Consider the following 18,414-nt stretch of genomic DNA (forward strand, 5'->3'; position numbering starts at 1 on the left):
TTCGACTTCTAACTTGTATGAGGTTGGTGACTATCGATAATTTTCGTTCAAACATAAATGTTACCCTATGTCTTGTTTTTCCCATAGTCTTGTCGTTCAAGTATATAGACGTAAGTATGTAACCAAAAAAAACAAAGGAACTACGAAATAAATAAGAATGGTAGTGCAACAGCCTAGTGAAGTTGATGGTAAATCTTGAAGTCAGATTGTTTGAACTATTTACTCTACTACAATTGGTGTTTGTATTTTGAACGATAATTCGAATCAGTTGGTTATTTAATAAAAAAGAAACCTAGAATAAACTTAATATCACAGTAACGATAAAAATTAGTTCCTTCTTACACAAAGCTAAGAAAATTTTCAAAACCCAGGGATGCATAGATTTTGGTGAATACTGTAGGGATGGTATCTTTAGTAATTGTAAAAAGGGATTTTATTAAAAAAATATATATATTTTTGAATGTTCTCTTTATTAAATTACTTATATGTAACACTTATATGTTTGACCATTAACGAATGACTAGAAGGAACTTAATGATGTGCGATGATGTGCTGAGGAGCGTGCGCGGGAGCTGGATGGTGCGCGGGAGCGGAGTTGGTGACTACCGCGTTGAAGCCGCTGTGGTCGTCAGCGCTGTACTGCACAGTGCGCACGGAGCCATCGGCCTCTAACAGGGAATACTGGCCGTGCACGGCGTCACCGTCGCGGCTCTCGTGCTGGGACTTGTTGTCACCGGTGTGTCCGTCGGCCACGGAGTACGAGAAGTCGTATCTGGGATGAGCCTAGAATTATAAGTAATCCACATTGAACATTGAAAATATGCATTATATTACAGTTAAATTCACAAGTAGGTATTATACTTTTATAAACTTACGTATTCTTCTACGTGTTGCGCAGCTGCTATGATGCCATGGCTAGGAGCCGCGTAATGAGATGGGGCAGAGACTGCGTAGGTAACAGGGGCGATGGCTGCCGTGGCATGAGGTTGGGCGTGGCTGAGAATTGTTTGAGAGGAAATACCGTGGATAGATGCTTGTTGAATGGGGCTTGATTGATGTCCGTAGGATGAAGTGTAGAGTGAGGAGGGAGAAGAATAAGTGGACGGAGCAATGGCGATGGAGGAGATGCCTTGATTTTGGCGTACAATGTTCTGAGAAGAAACTGCGTGACCGCCGGTGTAGCGCGCTTGCGATGTATAGGTTGCAGGAGCAGCATAATTAACGTGAGTGGCTGCGTAAGAAGGAATAGCAGCGTAAGTAGGAGCAGCGTATGAAATTGGTGCCGCGGCAACAGCGAGCTGTGGTTGATCATGACGCAAAATTGTCTGGGAAGATGTAGCATGACCTGCAGAAACTCGAACAGGGGACGCATTGTAAGATATGGGGCTAGCATAATTATTGTGGGAAGCCGCGTAGTACGACGGTGCAGCAGCGTAAGAAATAGGTGCCGCAGCTAAAGTAACATGAGGTTGATTTTGACGCAGAATAGTTTGAGAAGACACGGCGTGGCCGGAAGATACGCGAGCTGGGTATGTTTGGTAAGAAACAGGAGCGGCGTAATTTACGTGTGAAGCTGCATAATGAGCTGGGGCCGAAGTGTAGGCAAGAGGTGCAGCTGCGAGAGTGACACGAGGTTGGTCATGGCGTAAAATGCTTTGAGAAGACACAGCATTTGTGGCAATATGAGCAGGAGCGGCATGGTAAGCTACTGGAGCGGCATTGTATGAGATCGGAGCGGCGTGAATGGCCACAGGTGCTGCGTGGATGGTCTGATGTTGGTCGTGGCGCACGATGCTTTGCGATGAGACCGCTGCAGCCGATGAGTAATGTGGCTCAGCAATGAGCCCAGCAGACGCTATCGCCGTAAAGGCGCTCAGAATTAATACCTGGAACAATTATTATGTTTATTAGGTAAATGTGAACATATACGATGATGATTTTTTTTCAATATTTTTTTTAAATTAGCACGATAACAAAGCAGTATCTTACTTTAGTTAACATGTTTTTGTGTGTTCTGCAGGTACTGATACACTCGTCCTGTAAAAAGTCGCTTTTATATAAATTGTGTTTCACAACGCAAGGTCGACGAGTAAATTACTTGTATTTTTCTGTGAACTTAATAGTATCGTCTTACATAATAATCATGTTTAAAAAGAAGTGAAAGGCGATCAATAAAGAAATGAAGTTCTGTTTTGTTAATGATAGATAAAAAAAATAAGAATTATTGTTATTACAGACCTTAATTAATTTTAAGACAAATAATTTAGGCATTAATTTTAATTGATTCTTCTCAACTTTTGTATATTATAATATTAAAGTTTACTGTGACATAGATTGCAAATTTAATATACTTAAAGTTTTTTTTTCACAAATACAATATTGGAATAAAAATATGAGTTTCTTCAATTGTAAATACATGAGTCAAACTTGAGCTTAGAAATTCTCTCGAACGAGTTCCCATTTCTTTGTTCAACATTGTATCAATTATCGCTACGTTTGTACAGTCAGCTACATCAATATACATACAAACAGAACTTTAATAACTAGTACCAATATGTCTTTGGTTTCAAAAATGTGTATACACGCATCCGTGCATATGTTTCCGATTATGATAACATTTTATTGACGTATTCGTGGATACATATTTTTGTAAGCGAATACCTGTTACCAGTTACAAAAGTTGTGGAAGTGTTCAAATATTTACGAAGCCGACTGTACTGGTTTAGTTTTCATCGGAATTATAAAAGTACTGTTTATAAACAATACGATTTATTTAATTTTTAAATCAATTGTTTGTATTAAAGAAATATATTTGACTTTGACCTACACAGTTGAAGCTTACTAACTTAATATCAAACGTTATTAGCCTTTTAGAAAAATAAATAGTTCGTGATTTAGTTAAAAGTAAGCGATAGATTTAAGCTTGTAGATAAGATAAGTAGATTAACGTTTAAAGTTTATTCGAAGTTCAACAATCAAAAATAAAAATGTGAAGGGAGAAATAAAGCTCGAATGACCGTCAATGCAGTTATGTCAGTTGGTCAATGACATTTAAAAATTTTACGGATTCCGTGCAACTTTTATTTAAGCTTCAATGAGCTTTGCTTTTGCTAAAAATGTGCTATGTTTTAAGAACATATTTTTATGCTTGACTCAAAGTAACTTATTGCTGATTTTTGAGACCAAAACCCCTGTATAAAAAATCCTTATGTTTTTTTTTTTGTCAAAGATTATGTAACAGATTTTCGTCCCTGAAACTAACGATTAGTCACCAAGGTATTATAATTTTCTTAAAAATAAATTTTTCCACGCCTCTCCGTTTATAAAGATTCACAGTTTAAAACTTTTGCTAAACTTAGTGATTAACATAGTTATATATTTATAGCTATATCTTGTTCCACAAAGAGGAAACAATATGCTTCGAATATTTTAAGTATGTTAAACGAAACTGTACCAGAAGTATCTGCATCTTTTTTGATAGTACATGTTGGTTTATAATGTGTTATTGGGTCCTGTCTATTACATGTTAAATGTCTTTGGTTAAAAAAAAAGTTGTGATTTTTCAGTGTTTATATATTTTGTATATGTATAAGTTTATCTCGATTATAAATTAACATAGCTCTCTAGTATTTTTAAAAAATTTGAATCACATAAATCACGGCTATTTTCATAAACAGCAAGAGATTTTTTGACGTTTTAAATAAATTAGTACGAGCGAATAAACCGTACATAAATAAAATATTAAATATTTTAACAACTTATCATTAAATTATTTTATTAAAAAAGCTATTTAATCATAATTGGCCTTAACGAAAAGTCACGTGCATCCGGGCTTATCCAATAACATGATAAAAACCTATCTGTCGATGAGCTTGCAGATTCCTCCCATGCATTATAAAACAATTAAACACTATCATCTAGTAGTAGTAGCAGTATTTGTAGTAGAAGTACTAGTAGTAAGGGCTACGGTTTCTGTAACTATACTTCTAGCGTATATTTTGCGTGAGGACAGGTCATAGATCACTTCAGACAATCTAGCTCATCAAAGAAAGCCATCAAATTTTATGATACTGTATTTGTAAATCTGATAATTATTGTTATTATCTTTTCTAACTCATAGTGGCGAGTTTGCATGCACCAGTTATAATTAAATGTTACAATGTTATGGTTTAATATGGTACAGGTCTTCCTAGTTAAGGAGCCAAGGTAACATTGAATTTTGAATTTCTTGTGTATAACAATAAAGGTTTTTTTCATTTTCATTTTTCATATCGATCACTACAGCCAGCTACCTAAAATAAAAAAAAAAACATAATTTGGCTGCTACGAACTATGGCTATAAACATATACTATACTTAACTTGATTGACATTGAAAACGAATAAAGTTTAAAAATAATCGCAGCAATTTTTTAGTTAAACTTTGCAGCCAAAAAGTCTGCACAGCAGCTCCATTGCACGTGAATCTTGCGAATGCCAATATTCTTTTAGCTTTTCTTAATAATGGTGAGTTGGAAAGACTAAATTAATAAACCTTTGTAGCTTTCATTATCATTTATTGAAATCTAAAATATTATGCATTTTTAAATAATTTAATTATCACTAAATTCTAGATAAGGTTATTGACAATATTTAATGATGGGCGAGGATTGCGTGTGCGGGAGCGGCGTGATGCGCAGGAGCGGAGTTGGTGACTACCGCGTTGAAGCCGCTGTGGTCGTCAGCGGTGTACTGCACGGTGCGCACGGAGCCGTCAGCCTCCAACAAGGAGTACTGTCCGTGCACGGTGTCACCGTCGCGGCTCTCCTGCTGGGACTTGTTGTCGCCGGTGTGTCCGTCGGCCACGGAGTACGAGAAGTCGTATCTGGGGTGAGCCTGTGACAAAAATAACAAGTTGTTATAAGAGGTTCTTAGCAACAATATTAATTATTCTGAATTATGTTGTGTTTATTTTTTTATAAAACTTACGTATTCGTCTTGGTGCGCAGCGATGAGTCTAGGGGCGACGGCAGCGTGGCTGATGACTGGCGCGGCGTGGCTGATGACGGGCGCGGCGTAGTGAGCGGGCGCGGCGGCGTATGCTAGAGGAGCGATACCGTATGCAGCACGCGGCTGCTCACGACGAAGGATGGTCTGAGAGGACACGGCATGACCGGCAGAGATACGGGCTGGGGCGGCATAGGTGGCGATGGGAGCGGCTTGGTAGGCGAGGGGAGCGGCGTGGATGGCGACGGGAGCGGCGTGGATGGCCTGAGGCTGGTCGTGGCGCACGATGCTCTGGGAGGAGACGGCGGCAGCTGAGGAGTAGTGCGCCTGGGGCAGGAGACCCGCCGCTGACACTGCCAATACGGCGCTCAAAGCTAAGATCTGTAATAATTGTATAAATTAATGTCTATCTATAATTCCTTATCAACTTGCACTATAATTATAATATATATTTTTCGTTTCACTCACTTTGGAGAACATTTTGTAAGTGTACCAATACAACTACTGATATGCAATTCGTAAACGCGGCTTGCTTTTATATTGATCGAGCTTAACTTCCAACAAGGTCAACGTGTAAAAAAAACGTGCGTACTTTTGTGGTCATAAAAATTTAGGGTATACATATGTAATGTTCTTCGAAAGACAACTAGTCGCCATACATTTTGTAATACAATATCGTTTGTTTCTGAAATGGTTCTTCAAATGAAATAATAGTCTATGACATAAAAAGGCTGACATACCAGTCACTTTATTTTCGTAATCGATAGAACACCAAAATTTAGCAAAAAAAAAACTTAAAGCTAGATAACGCATCTGCAATTTACAGTTGTCTATAGACAGTGGTCCCTTCGCTATTTCGGCTAATCCAGGTGGCCATCTACTCTATTGCCACCAACTAATATACAAAAGTAATCTTATATCAAAAGTACAATCTGATCCAACTCATCTTGATGGGAAAAGTTCCCGGTAAAAGGAGTGTTGGTCGCAGAAAGAAGTCCTGGTAGCGCAACATCCGAGACACAGGGGTAGCGAGTGCCGCCCAACGATTTCGCCTCGCAAGAGACAAGAGATACTGGATACAATATGGAGAACTGAAAGCCAACCTTCATTAGTCGGTGAGGCACCTCAAGAAGAAGAAAAGTACATGAAAATTTTGAAATTTGATTGCAAAATACTGATTTTAATTTATCTATGCTGAGAACGATATTTCTTTGTTTACGGAAAAGTATTCATAAAAAGTAAGTTGATGGTATGTTAAGTCACAAAACTGCTGGAATTGGGGAATAGTGACTTCAATACATAATCGAATTTAATAAAAATGACTAAGTACACTTTTATTTGACTAGAAGGTTAATCATCGGTTGGAAAAAGTTATTTAATGTGTAAAAAATAAAAATAAATGTATAATAAGAGGCCTTCACATAATCTTATAAGTCACATTGTATATAATACATATAATATACATATAAAAACGCAAAGGTCAACTGCCCTTAGACCTTATGCTATCTGTGCTACACAAATACTGAGAATATTAGGAGATTTTGTTAAATTACTAATATTTCTTGTACCATTCCAAGTAAGCTCTAGGCCTGTAATAGGATATGGTTACGACAATAGTCGAATGGCGGGATTCGAACCCCCGACCTCGTGATTGGAAATCCGTACCCTAAACCATTAGGCTATTGGCGCACTAAATAAACTTTGCTTCATGATTATGTTTGGTTTATCTAATACAATATTACATATTGTTTGTTCCCCAAGTTAATATATCGAAAACACGCCGATTTATAAAAATAACATATGTATTTAGAAAATCACTTGTTTAAATCTTGAGTTTTTTAAATATAGAATATTTTTATCATTAAAAAGCCCGTCACTAATCTCCTAGTGATATATTTTAAATTACATGTATCTTCATTGTGTTTTTCATTCAAGTTGGAAAGACTACGTCTCAAGAGCTTCAAATTGTACGATTAGGTTACAGAATTTATGTAAACTCACTTGAGAGTTCAAAATTAATGTGATTCAGTTTTATCATTATTGCTGTCCTTTTCATGTTCTTTGGAAAAGAACAGAGAAAACAATAATATGTTTTTAGTTATAGCAGTTTCTATTATAAAATTGAAAGTAGTATATGTTGTATAGTTTTTTTTATTATAAGCTTCAATACAAACCTTCTTCGTCGTTGCTTGACAGTATTCAGATTTTTTTTAATGTAACTCCTTACATTTTATTTCTGCTAGTCCACAAAAGAATCCAAGACTTGGGCATTGTTATGAAAATAAATAAATTAATAAAATTTTTATCTAGTTAAAAAAATATTTCTAGGCCATGCTGAAAAATGTAGATATGGTTACTTTGTGTAGCCAATTGATTCTGGTTTTGATACAGAACTCGTGAATTTTTTAACGTAGATTAAAAAATCTAATAGCGTAGGTGGCGTAGTTATTTGGCGCTTGACCTGACCTGACCGAAAACTATATATCAGAAGAAAATATGTCAGTTTCGTATCTCTACCAATATTCTTAGAAGATTTATTTCATTAACCAATGTTCCAGCATAATTCAAAATTAAAGATTTTTATTTAAAGTCTTATGAATTTCTTTACATTGACTGTGAATGTGACATATGTGTCACGTTCTTCTGCTTTGCTTCACGAAATATAATGATAAACTGACAAACAGATACACAATTAATTGTGGATTAAAAAAAAATTTAGACGAATATTTCAACCCTAACTGGAGTCATAAATGATATAGCATATCTATATTTTTATTGTTTATTGCAATAAATAATGACTGTTCTAAGATTTATAAAGGATTTTTTGTCAAATTAATGATGTGCGATGATGTGTTGAGGAGCGTAGGCTGGGGCAGGGTGGTGCGCCGGCGCAGAGTTTGTCACAACCGCGTTGAAGCCGCTGTGGTCGTCAGCGCTGTACTGCACGGTGCGCACGGAGCCGTCGGCCTCCAACAGGGAGTACTGGCCGTGTACGGCGTCGCCGTCGCGACTCTCCTGCTGGGACTTGTTGTCGCCGGTGTGTCCATCGGCCACAGAGTACGAGAAGTCGTATCTGGGATGAGCCTGAATAACATGATAACAAGTTTAATATCTCCAGAATCACAGATATTTAAACAAATTTAAGTAGTAACTCGTATATAACTTACGTATTCATCTTGATGCGCGGCGATGAGCCTAGCGGCGGGGGCGGCGTGGCTGATGAGGGGAGCGGCGTAGTGCGCTGGCGCGGCGGCGTATGCTAGGGGAGCGATGCCGTATGCAGCACGTGGCTGTTCGTGACGCAGGATGGTCTGAGAGGACACGGCATGTCCGGCAGAGATACGGGCGGGGGCAGCGTAGGTGGCGATGGGAGCGGCTTGGTAGGCGAGGGGAGCGGCGTGGATCGCGACGGGAGCGGCGTGGATGGCTTGCGGCTGGTCGTGACGCACAATGCTCTGGGAGGACACAGCTGCGGCTGAGGAATAATGCGCCTGGGGCAGGAGACCCGCCGCTGACACCGCCAGTACGGCGCTCAATGCGAGGATCTGTAAGAATTGTTAAAATTAATGTTTATCAAATGTTCTTTATTAATATTTGCTATCATATTTTATGGCACTTACTTTGGAGAACATTTTGTAAGTGTTGCGATACAACTACTGATATAACTTTCGGTGATATGACTCGTTTTTATATTGATCGAGATTTACTTGTGACAAGGTCAGCGTGTCGGAAAGTAGTTTTGCATACTTTTTTCACGCATAGCAATATTGCCTAAAATTTTAAATAAATTAAAATTCCGGTATTCAATTATTCCTAGTAGGAATCGTTAACATACCTTAAAATATTTTACAATAAAAACTAAATTACAAAGAAACGTAGGAAACTTACGGTACAAAATAATTAGGAAAAATATTTAAATAGACTGAACATCATGAATCGTCTATTTAATAAAAAGTGTCAATAGCCTAATGGTTAAGGATACGGATTTCCGACCACGAGGTCGGGGGTTCGAATCCCGCCATTCGACTATTGTCGTAAACCATATCCTAGCACAAGCCTAGAGCTTAGTTGGAATGGTAAAAGAAATATTAGTAAATTTCCAAAAAAAATCTGCTAATATGTAAAAAAAAAAAAAAATTGAGTAATTAAATTTTTATTTAGTTTGATGCAATCTAGACTCAAGTATTATATACTCTTTATGTTATATATTATTTAAGTTACTTACATAACAACGTATATATATCATTGCTGAACATCTGTCTAGCTAATGTAATAGTAAGTACAAGTTGTAAATTAATTAGTTTCGACATCTAAATCAATAACGACGTTGTAATTTGGACAGGATATACAATTAAGCAAAGACGGAAACTAATTAATAACTTTGTATGTGCCTTTCCGATAGTAAAATATAGTTTTTTTTTTACAACAGAAGGGGGCAAACGAACAGCGGGAACACCGAGGTGTTCAACGACGCCCATGGACATCAGCATTACCACAGGAACCGCAGATGCGTTGCCGGCCTTTAAATGGTGATAAGCTCGCTTCTTTAAATATTTATTTAAGTAAAATATTTCTTTTGTTAATAATTATTAAACTAGCGCAAACCAAAAATGGCATACAATTGTTTTTTCTCGTATTATCCCATTAATGCTTCCCTAAAAAGTGATCGCGATTTTACCCTAGATATAAGTAATGCTGACGAAATTACATCTGCAATGTATTCCAATCCTTTGTTCTATGTGCAAGGAAAGAATATTAAGATCACTTCATTCTGGTGAGAAGTAAATGTACATAGGATTTTCTCGTACCAGTAAGAGCTTGATACTGACTGGTTCTGTGAAATGCAGGTCGGTGCTATCATTTACAGAGTCAATAATAATAACTATTGGTTTTATAATCTGATTTTCTATTACCCAAATGTAACAACTTGTCGAAGTGTAAATAGTGGTAAGAAGCGATGGATTCAACAAAATTGATGTAAGTTTTGTAAAACCTGCCGCGGAACTTCTTTTTTTTTCATTACAATCTTTTGGGTATAGAATCTTTGTACAGTCAAAATTTTGTTGTAATTCATCTTTCGAGGATAAGGAGATTTAAACAATAATTATAGCATTGTTATTGAACTCCGGTCGCATCCTGTGCCTGTTTAAAAAATCAAGTGAATTATAAATTTTATTATTTAGCTCATTGTCTTATTTAGTGTTTTTAATTTTTTTCTAAGTCAGAACCACTGTGACGTCTAATGTTACTTCTTATAAACAGTAATTTATTGACAGTAAATATTAATGATCTGCTTTAATCTTAAATGCAGTCAAAGTACGCAAATAACTTATACTTTGCGATGGGTAGCTTTTGTTAGGTATGACATAGGATTTTAATTTCAGAGTTGTTAAAATAAATGATGTCACGGAAAACAATTCATTATTTTTTTTTATTAAATTTTCTTTGGGTCTAACATAATTTTATCCCAACAAAATAATTATTTGACTCATAACGATGACCCTTAACAAAATACGTTAAGTAAAAGTTTATTAAAGTGTCTGAAACTTAATAAAAAAAAAACAACAAAACCCACTGACACAGACTCTAATAGATGAAATAGAGCTATCGATGCATGCTGTATTCATAGCAAAGATTTAAAAAAATAATAATTTAAATTCTTTTATTAGAATATACTTAAAAATATCAAAAAAAAAGATTTAGTAATGGTAAAAATAAGTTATGGCCACTGAGATTTCGAATTGAGATTTTAATTCATGTAAGATACCCTATGATAGCGGGATGTAAAAGAATCGAATGTCATGAAATCTTTCATACATGTGAAAACCTCGTGAGCCGGATAATAATAAAATAGATTTGTAGTTTTCATTATATTTTATTGAAATCTAAATTATGCATATTTAAATAATTTAATTATCATAATGAGGCAGACTGGCTATTGGCAATGTTTAATGATGGGCGAGGATTGCGTGCGCGGGAGCGGCGTGGTGCGCGGGCGCAGAGTTGGTGACTACCGCGTTGAAGCCGCTGTGGTCGTCAGCGGTGTACTGCACGGTGCGCACGGAGCCGTCGGCCTCCAGCAGGGAGTACTGGCCGTGCACGGCGTCACCGTCGCGGCTCTCTTGCTGGGACTTGTTGTCGCCGGTGTGTCCGTCGGCCACGGAGTACGAGAAGTCGTATCTGGGGTGAGCCTGTGACAAAAACAACAAGTTGTTATAAGAGGTACTTAGCAACAATATTCATTTTTGCGATTTATGTAGTGTTTATTTTTTTATAAAACTTACGTATTCGTCTTGGTGCGCAGCGACGAGTCTAGGCGCGACGGCGGCGTGGCTGATTACTGGCGCGGCGTGGCTGATGATGGGCGCGGCGTAGTGAGCGGGCGCGGCGGCGTATGCTAGGGGGGCGATGCCGTATGCAGCACGCGGCTGCTCGTGACGCAGGATGGTCTGAGAGGACACGGCATGACCGGCAGAGATACGGGCGGGGGCAGCGTAGGTGGCGATGGGAGCGGCTTGGTAGGCCAGGGGAGCAGCGTGGATGGCGACGGGAGCAGCGTGGATGGCTTGTGGTTGGTCGTGACGCACAATGCTCTGGGAGGAGACAGCGGCAGCTGAAGAATAGTGTGGCTGGGGCAAGAGCCCCGCCGCAGTTACGGCCAGTACGGCGCTCAAAGCGAGAATCTGTAAAATGAAAATTTTTAAACATCGCAAGCTTCATACAGGGAAAATTATTGTTATAAATTTTAATATACTTATTTACATTAAAATTAGATGTATTTATAGATTGAAATCTTAATTAAATAAAAATATCCAATAAAAGAATGTCGTTCAACTTACTTTGGAGAACATGGTTTAACCGGATATGAATATCAAGTGATAAAGCTTGCATTGGTCACAGAGCTTTTATAGCAGCTGAATTTCGGCTGTAACAAGGTCAACAGGTTAAAAGCTACCTCAATATGATTTACTTTGCATGTGGTGTAATTTATATTATAGTTAAATATAAAAATAAAATACACTTTTACTATTGTTTTCATATTTTATTGTGCAAGAAATCATCAATCACTAGCTCTCGCCCTCTCCTTAAAAAAAACTAAATTAGTGACCTATGTGTTTTTCCAGACCAATTTTATATCTATACCAAACTAGATGTCGCCCGCGACTCCGTCCGCGTGCATATATAAAAAAAAATAGTGTACCTTCAGACTATGTTCTATACGAAATTTAATCGAGATCCGTTCAGCCGTTCTAGAGATATCTTCAAACACCCATCCATCTATCCACATCACATCCATCTAAACATTCGCATTTATAATATTATTAAGTTAAAAAAGCAGCTCTTCAAAGCATAAATTCGAAAAACTAAATAAAAATAAAATGAATAAATATTCTCCGATATCCGTCTCCTGGCTCTAAGCTAGCTCCTCATCAATTTTCAGCCATACCGGTAAAGCTGTTCTTGAGTTATAAATAGTGTAACTAACACAACTTTCTTTTATATATATAGATTTCACAGAGACACGTTAAGTCATTTTGGAGATATCTTCTAACAAACATTTATCCATCCAAACATTCGCATTTATAATATAAGTAAGACAATCGGAGTATGAGTAAATGCTTTCCTATTCAGAGATTCACTCTAAGACTCAGCTTAATTTGTTTGTTTTTTTTTTGTTTAGTAAACAGACTTTTCATGTTCCAAAATAGGAATTAATTTTCAACTAAAATTGACAGTTTTGGTTGCTGTATGTTAAGGCGTCGTTGCTTATTTATTTATTTTTTATTTAAAGAAAAGCAGTTTCAGACTCAACTCCGGGTTGAGTCTGAAACTGCTTTTCTTACTACTAACAGACTATTACTAACAGACATCCTTCTTTTGATAGTACCATCTTCTTTCAAAGGTCGGCGATATTATGCCTTATTAATCAAATTAACGTCACAGCACTAGTAATCAAATTCATTCATTTGTTTTAATCCATTTTTTTATTAATGAAACCTTCTTCGTTTTCTTCAGAGTATTGTACATAAGGTTCAAAAATAATAATGTAGTTGTAAGAAAATTGATCGGAGTTCGTATGTAACTACACTCCCGGACACATCTATCGACCCACCTAGTGTTACAAGGTTTGACGGTCCCTAACTAAAAATATATGTTAGGTGGAGTAATAAGTTTTTATGCAGTTTTGAAGTTGATTAATTGGTCAACCCTTTGGTATGTTTTTTATAATTCCAAATTCAGAATTATACAAAAAAAAATCCGAGTCTGTTTTACGTTTTCGACGATCCAAAGGAGCAGGAAACTTTATTTAATTCGCGACAGTTGGATAGTTTGTTATATGTTTCTGATTATTGGTTCCATAAAAGGCTACACTTAACTTTGGCCAGTTTTGGTCAAAAAATATGGATACTCGGTCTAAAATTTCCGCTCATGCTGTAGCTGTATATGTAATTTAAAGAACAATTTTTCTAGAGTAGATAATTTCAAATGATAAAGTTGCTTTTTTCCTTGTTTGCGTTATTCCTTGTAGACTGTGATGGACATTTTATTTTACAATATATAATAAAAAATGGGTTATTTCATTTTTTATGTCATTTAAATGTTACGATTCTTCATGAAGAGAAGTTTTTTAGTAGCGTGTAGAGTAAGTGTGTAGATTCGTTATGTACATTAGTAATTACAAATGTATAAGAAAACTAAACAAAGATAAAATTCAGCAATGAAGAAGGTTTCATTATTTAGGTGCCAAAATATTAGTTATTTTTAAATATTTAACAACCAAATCCTCTTTAGAATAGCACGATAATATAGTACACTATGTTTTTTAACTCTACAATACTTAAATGCTGATATACGTAAACTTAAAACATAATGGCGGGTTCCAGTTTACAATCTAAAAATTCAAGTGGATACTATTTGTCGCACGAAGTTATATTTTTATGTATCATTTTATGTATTTGAGTTTGATCGTGACCACCGGTTGCCTGATTCGTATTCTACCCAAAAGTGTTATAGGAGAACAGTCAGTCGGGTTTTTTTGTTTTTCAATTAGCAGATAGTGCTACTTTTGATTTTATTTATCTTTCGACTTAAGCCGAACTGTTCCGTTGTCACCAATTAATCAATTACTTCTTACCTATTTTTTTTTTCCTTGCTAAATATCTTGCATCTTGGACACTAGAAAGGCATATCATCTTAAACTTATAAATATTTATGTTGTCAAAAAGAAAATTCATGTTATGCTTTAATTACAGCTTTTATTGAAATCTTAAATCATATTTAAATAACTTAATTATCACAATGAGGCAGATTGGCTATGGACAATGTTTAATGATGGGCGAGGATTGCGTGAGCGGGGGCGGCGTGGTGCGCGGGAGCGGAGTTGGTGACTACCGCGTTGAAGCCGCTGTGGTCATCAGCGGTGTACTGCACGGTGCGCACGGAGCCGTCGGCCTCCAGCAGGGAGTACTGTCCATGCACGGCGTCACCGTCGCGGCTCTCCTGCTGGGACTTGTTGTCGCCGGTGTGTCCGTCGGCCACGGAGTACGAGAAGTCGTATCTGGGGTGAGCCTGTGACAAAAATAACAAGTTGTTATAAGAGGTACTTATCAACAATATTAATTATTGTGAACTATGTTGTGTTTATTTTTTTATAAAACTTACGTATTCGTCTTGGTGCGCAGCGATGAGTCTAGGGGCGACCGCGGCGTGGCTGATGACTGGCGCGGCGTGGCTGATGACGGGCGCGGCGTAGTGAGCGGGGGCGGCGGCGTATGCTAGGGGAGCGATGCCGTATGCAGCACGCGGCTGCTCGTGACGCAGGATGGTCTGAGAGGACACGGCATGACCGGCAGAGATACGGGCGGGGGCGGCGTAGGTGGCGATGGGAGCGGCTTGGTAGGCGAGGGGCGCGGCGTGGATGGCCACGGGAGCGGCGTGGATCGCTTGTGGCTGGTCGTGGCGCACAATGCTCTGGGAGGAGACAGCGGCGGCTGAAGAATAGTGTGGCTGGGGCAAAAGACCCGCCGCGGTTACGGCCAATACGGCGCTCAAAGCGAGGATCTGTAAGAAAAAATTATTATGTTTAATTTATTATTAATTAAATTTCTCAAGCATCACGCATTCTTATATTTTTTTGAACTTACTTTAGAGAACATGATGTCAAAGTCAATGAAATTCAACTGATAAATCTTTCATTGGTTGGGGAGCTTTTATAGTAAGTAAATTTTAACGACCGCAAGGTCGACAAGTCAAGAGCAGTTTGACATGATTCATAGTGGTTTATGTGAAAGTATTTTTGTGTAAGTAGTTATAAGTAATAGAATATTTTTAAAATAAAAAAATAAAGGTTGTAAAATATAAAATGTATAAGTCCAAAATCTCTAATAGAAAATACTTTTTATGATGAATCATTTCATTTATTTAACATTCTGCTAGCTTCTCAAGTACACTAGAAGGTCGATTTGGCTACTTATCTTAGAAAAAAATAATAAGTACAATATCGGGAACAATAGTGATGGGCTGTTTTATTGGAAATATATAAAATTTTACTTCTAATTCATTTTTGATTATTATGTAAGTTTATACGTTATATATAATTCTTATTCTTTTCCTCAATTTTATTTAAAATAAATGTCAATAATTAAATAATAATAGTATTAGAATATGTATTTTAAATTAAATATAAACTAACATCATTGTACCATCACAGTTATTTGGTTCTTAGGGCCTCTATCGTCCGGGCCTCTTTCTTGATGAAGACGGGGGCCAAGAGGTGGACCTCTATAAACCCTAGGCGGCATCAGCGGGGCAGGGCGGGGAATCCCGAACCTGCATTGCACGGTGTAGTCTCTGAGGAGCGCCTACGGGTGCACCGCCCCATTGGGGGCGCATTGAGGAGCCCTATTCTCGGGTTAGTCAATGGGGCGTCGCGGTGGTAAGTTAACACGATCCCGTGGCGTCCCACATTATGGCTATGAGGGAACCGAAGGGTTTAGTGGGTATGCTCCCATTAGGGAGAGAATCCCACATAACTACCGTGCCTTCCCCGAGGCGCGGAGTATGCCTAAAGCATTCCCCTCTGGAAAAAAGGGCCTCTATCGTCAATTCAATTTAACTGCATTGACACTTTAGAAGTATACTAGTGACTCACCTTTACTTCGTCCAGATGGATAGGGTATATATGATCTCTTTTCTGTCATATCAATAGTAACCTTCCCGGTTATATTCCGTTTATTAGTAAAAACTTCCGTTCTGTTCGGTTCCGTAACTCGAAAGGAAAAAAACCGAAACCCGCATAGGATCACTTTGTCTTCTAACAATGTACAGTAAAATGTAGAGATCTGCCATCGCTCATTTTATTGTCATTTTGAGTTCTACGATTATCTCATATATGGTACCTTTACTGCATCCATTTTAAATTAATATTACGATTTTAAATACCATAGAATAAAATGTAAATCCTTTATAAATTGTATCGCTATTCTTTTGTTTAACAATCGTAATACACGAATAATAAAGGAGACGAAATAAAGTTTAATTTATTTTCATATCGATCTATATTTAATTTTTCGTTAACATAAAAAAATGTATTTTATAGGAGGGCGCATAATAATGCCGAATCCCGTATTTTCACATAATAATAGGAATGCCGTCCTCAACCTCAGTGAAATTTTATGACCAAATAACAGATTCCATAACATAAGAATTAGCAGTTTACAGGAGCCTGATAGAGCTTTCCTTGTATAAATTGAAATCAGTAAAAAGGCTTATAAATGTATGTAAATGTAGATGTACACGTAGCAAGGGCTAGTTTCCGGGATAGGAAATGGAAACGTGTAGCTGCTGTTACTCTCTTGTGAGCCGAGCGCTTTTTCATTTCATGTAGTGTAATAAACTATTGCTATTTGGAGACTTGGTGTTATTACTCGAAAGTATTCAAATCGTGTACATATAAGGCAAAAAAATTAAAAGATATATTTTATTTGATACTACACATATATTTTATTTAATAAATAGTAACAAAAGCCTTGGTCTATTCTAGATCTAGTTTAATAATGGGCGAGAACATGTGCGCGTGCTGGGGCGGCATGGTGTCCTGGAGCTGAGTGGCTGACGACTGCGTTGAATCCATTGTGAGCATCGGCTGTGTACTGCACGGTGCGCACTGAGCCGTCAGCTTCGAGGAGCGAGTAGTCACCGTGCACAACATCACCGTCGCGGCTCTCGTGCTGGGACTTGTTGTCACCAGTGTGTGCGTCGGCTACAGAGTACGCGAAGTCGTATCTGGGGTGAGCCTAAAAAGAAACCATAACAAGTTTAATATCTCCAAAACTAAAGATATTAAAAAATGTATATGTACTAACACGTTTTTAACTTACGTATTCGTCTTGGTGGGTGGCGATGAGCCTAGCGGCGGGGGCGGCATGGCTGATGAGGGGAGCGGCGTAGTGAGCTGGTGCGGCGGCGTACGCTAGAGGAGCGATGCCGTATGAAGCACGCGGCTGCTCGTGACGTAGGATGGTCTGAGAGGACACGGCATGACCGGCAGAGATACGCGCTGGGGCGGCATAGGTGGCGATGGGAGCGGCTTGGTAGGCAAGGGGAGCAGCGTGGATGGCAACGGGAGCCGCGTGGATGGCTTGAGGTTGGTCGTGGCGGACGATGCTCTGAGAGGATACAGCCGCGGCTGAGGAGTAGTGCGCCTGAGGCAACAGACCGGCCGCAGACACTGCCAGGACGGCGCTCAAAGCTAAGATCTGTAATTATACTAAATAGTTAAATTTTCACAAATAGTTTAATATCAAGGACAGTTTGAAGGCATAGATTTGCCGTTGCTAGTTACAATTTAATAAAATAATTATAAATTCCAGATATATTTTGCTAGTTATATTTTCACTTACTTTTGTGAACATGATTGTACTTGTACAGTGCTTGTAAGTAACTGATATGGATTTAAAGTAAGACTTCCTTATATATATCCATTTTATCAACTGCAAGGTCGACGTGTCAAAAGTTACAGCTTTTGTATTATCTCGATTGGCTACTTCTATCCATTTTAGGACAAGTTATGCAGAGTATTTAATATAATATTTCAGTTACCAATAAGTACATTTCCATGACTAATATTATTTGTTAAAATTACAATTAAATTACTTATAACTTATCGAAATGATTCTTCCCTATGTTTCTACCGTAGTTCAAATGATTGCCACTTTACTAGTTCAATAAAATCTTAATAATATTTCCTTTTAAAAGATAATAAAAATTAATAATACAACTGCTTAGACTGTTAAAATATGTCGCAGTGAAATATAACATCTCAGGCGACATAAATATAGAACACAATAAAGTTTGAAGTAATAATTGTTTTTGTCTTATGCTTCTGTTGTCACACTTTCAACTTAGCCTTATTAATGGCAGACTGATAG

General features: G+C 37.7%; 3 protein-coding genes across 3 annotated transcripts; all 3 read right to left on the bottom strand.

Moving 5' to 3' along the window:
- Window positions 1-459: 459 nt before the first annotated feature.
- LOC106125274 (uncharacterized) lies at window positions 460-2,060 on the bottom strand. The gene is made up of 3 exons (XM_013322388.1): window positions 1,990-2,060; window positions 876-1,886; window positions 460-783 (listed from the first exon to the last, which is right to left on the bottom strand). Exons 1-3 carry the CDS (start codon window positions 1,999-2,001, stop codon window positions 532-534), a joined length of 1,275 nt encoding a protein of 424 aa, XP_013177842.1. The 5' UTR covers window positions 2,002-2,060; the 3' UTR covers window positions 460-531.
- A 2,525-nt stretch (window positions 2,061-4,585) lies between these two features.
- On the bottom strand, window positions 4,586-11,860 carry LOC106125283 (uncharacterized). The gene is made up of 6 exons (XM_013322398.1): window positions 11,824-11,860; window positions 11,326-11,667; window positions 8,152-8,475; window positions 7,847-8,068; window positions 4,967-5,275; window positions 4,586-4,873 (listed from the first exon to the last, which is right to left on the bottom strand). The coding sequence occupies exons 1-6, from the start codon at window positions 11,833-11,835 to the stop codon at window positions 4,631-4,633; spliced, it is 1,452 nt and encodes a 483-aa protein (XP_013177852.1). The 5' UTR covers window positions 11,836-11,860; the 3' UTR covers window positions 4,586-4,630.
- A 2,361-nt stretch (window positions 11,861-14,221) lies between these two features.
- Window positions 14,222-17,922, bottom strand: LOC106125091 (uncharacterized). The gene is made up of 7 exons (XM_013322171.1): window positions 17,887-17,922; window positions 17,365-17,742; window positions 17,047-17,280; window positions 15,688-15,846; window positions 15,130-15,174; window positions 14,648-15,046; window positions 14,222-14,554 (listed from the first exon to the last, which is right to left on the bottom strand). The coding sequence occupies exons 1-7, from the start codon at window positions 17,896-17,898 to the stop codon at window positions 14,312-14,314; spliced, it is 1,470 nt and encodes a 489-aa protein (XP_013177625.1). The 5' UTR covers window positions 17,899-17,922; the 3' UTR covers window positions 14,222-14,311.
- Window positions 17,923-18,414: the final 492 nt, after the last annotated feature.

This window comes from Papilio xuthus, unplaced genomic scaffold (genome assembly GCF_000836235.2).
Source record: "Papilio xuthus unplaced genomic scaffold, Pxut_1.1 DF825928.1, whole genome shotgun sequence".
Classification (NCBI taxonomy): Eukaryota; Metazoa; Arthropoda; class Insecta; order Lepidoptera; family Papilionidae; genus Papilio; species Papilio xuthus.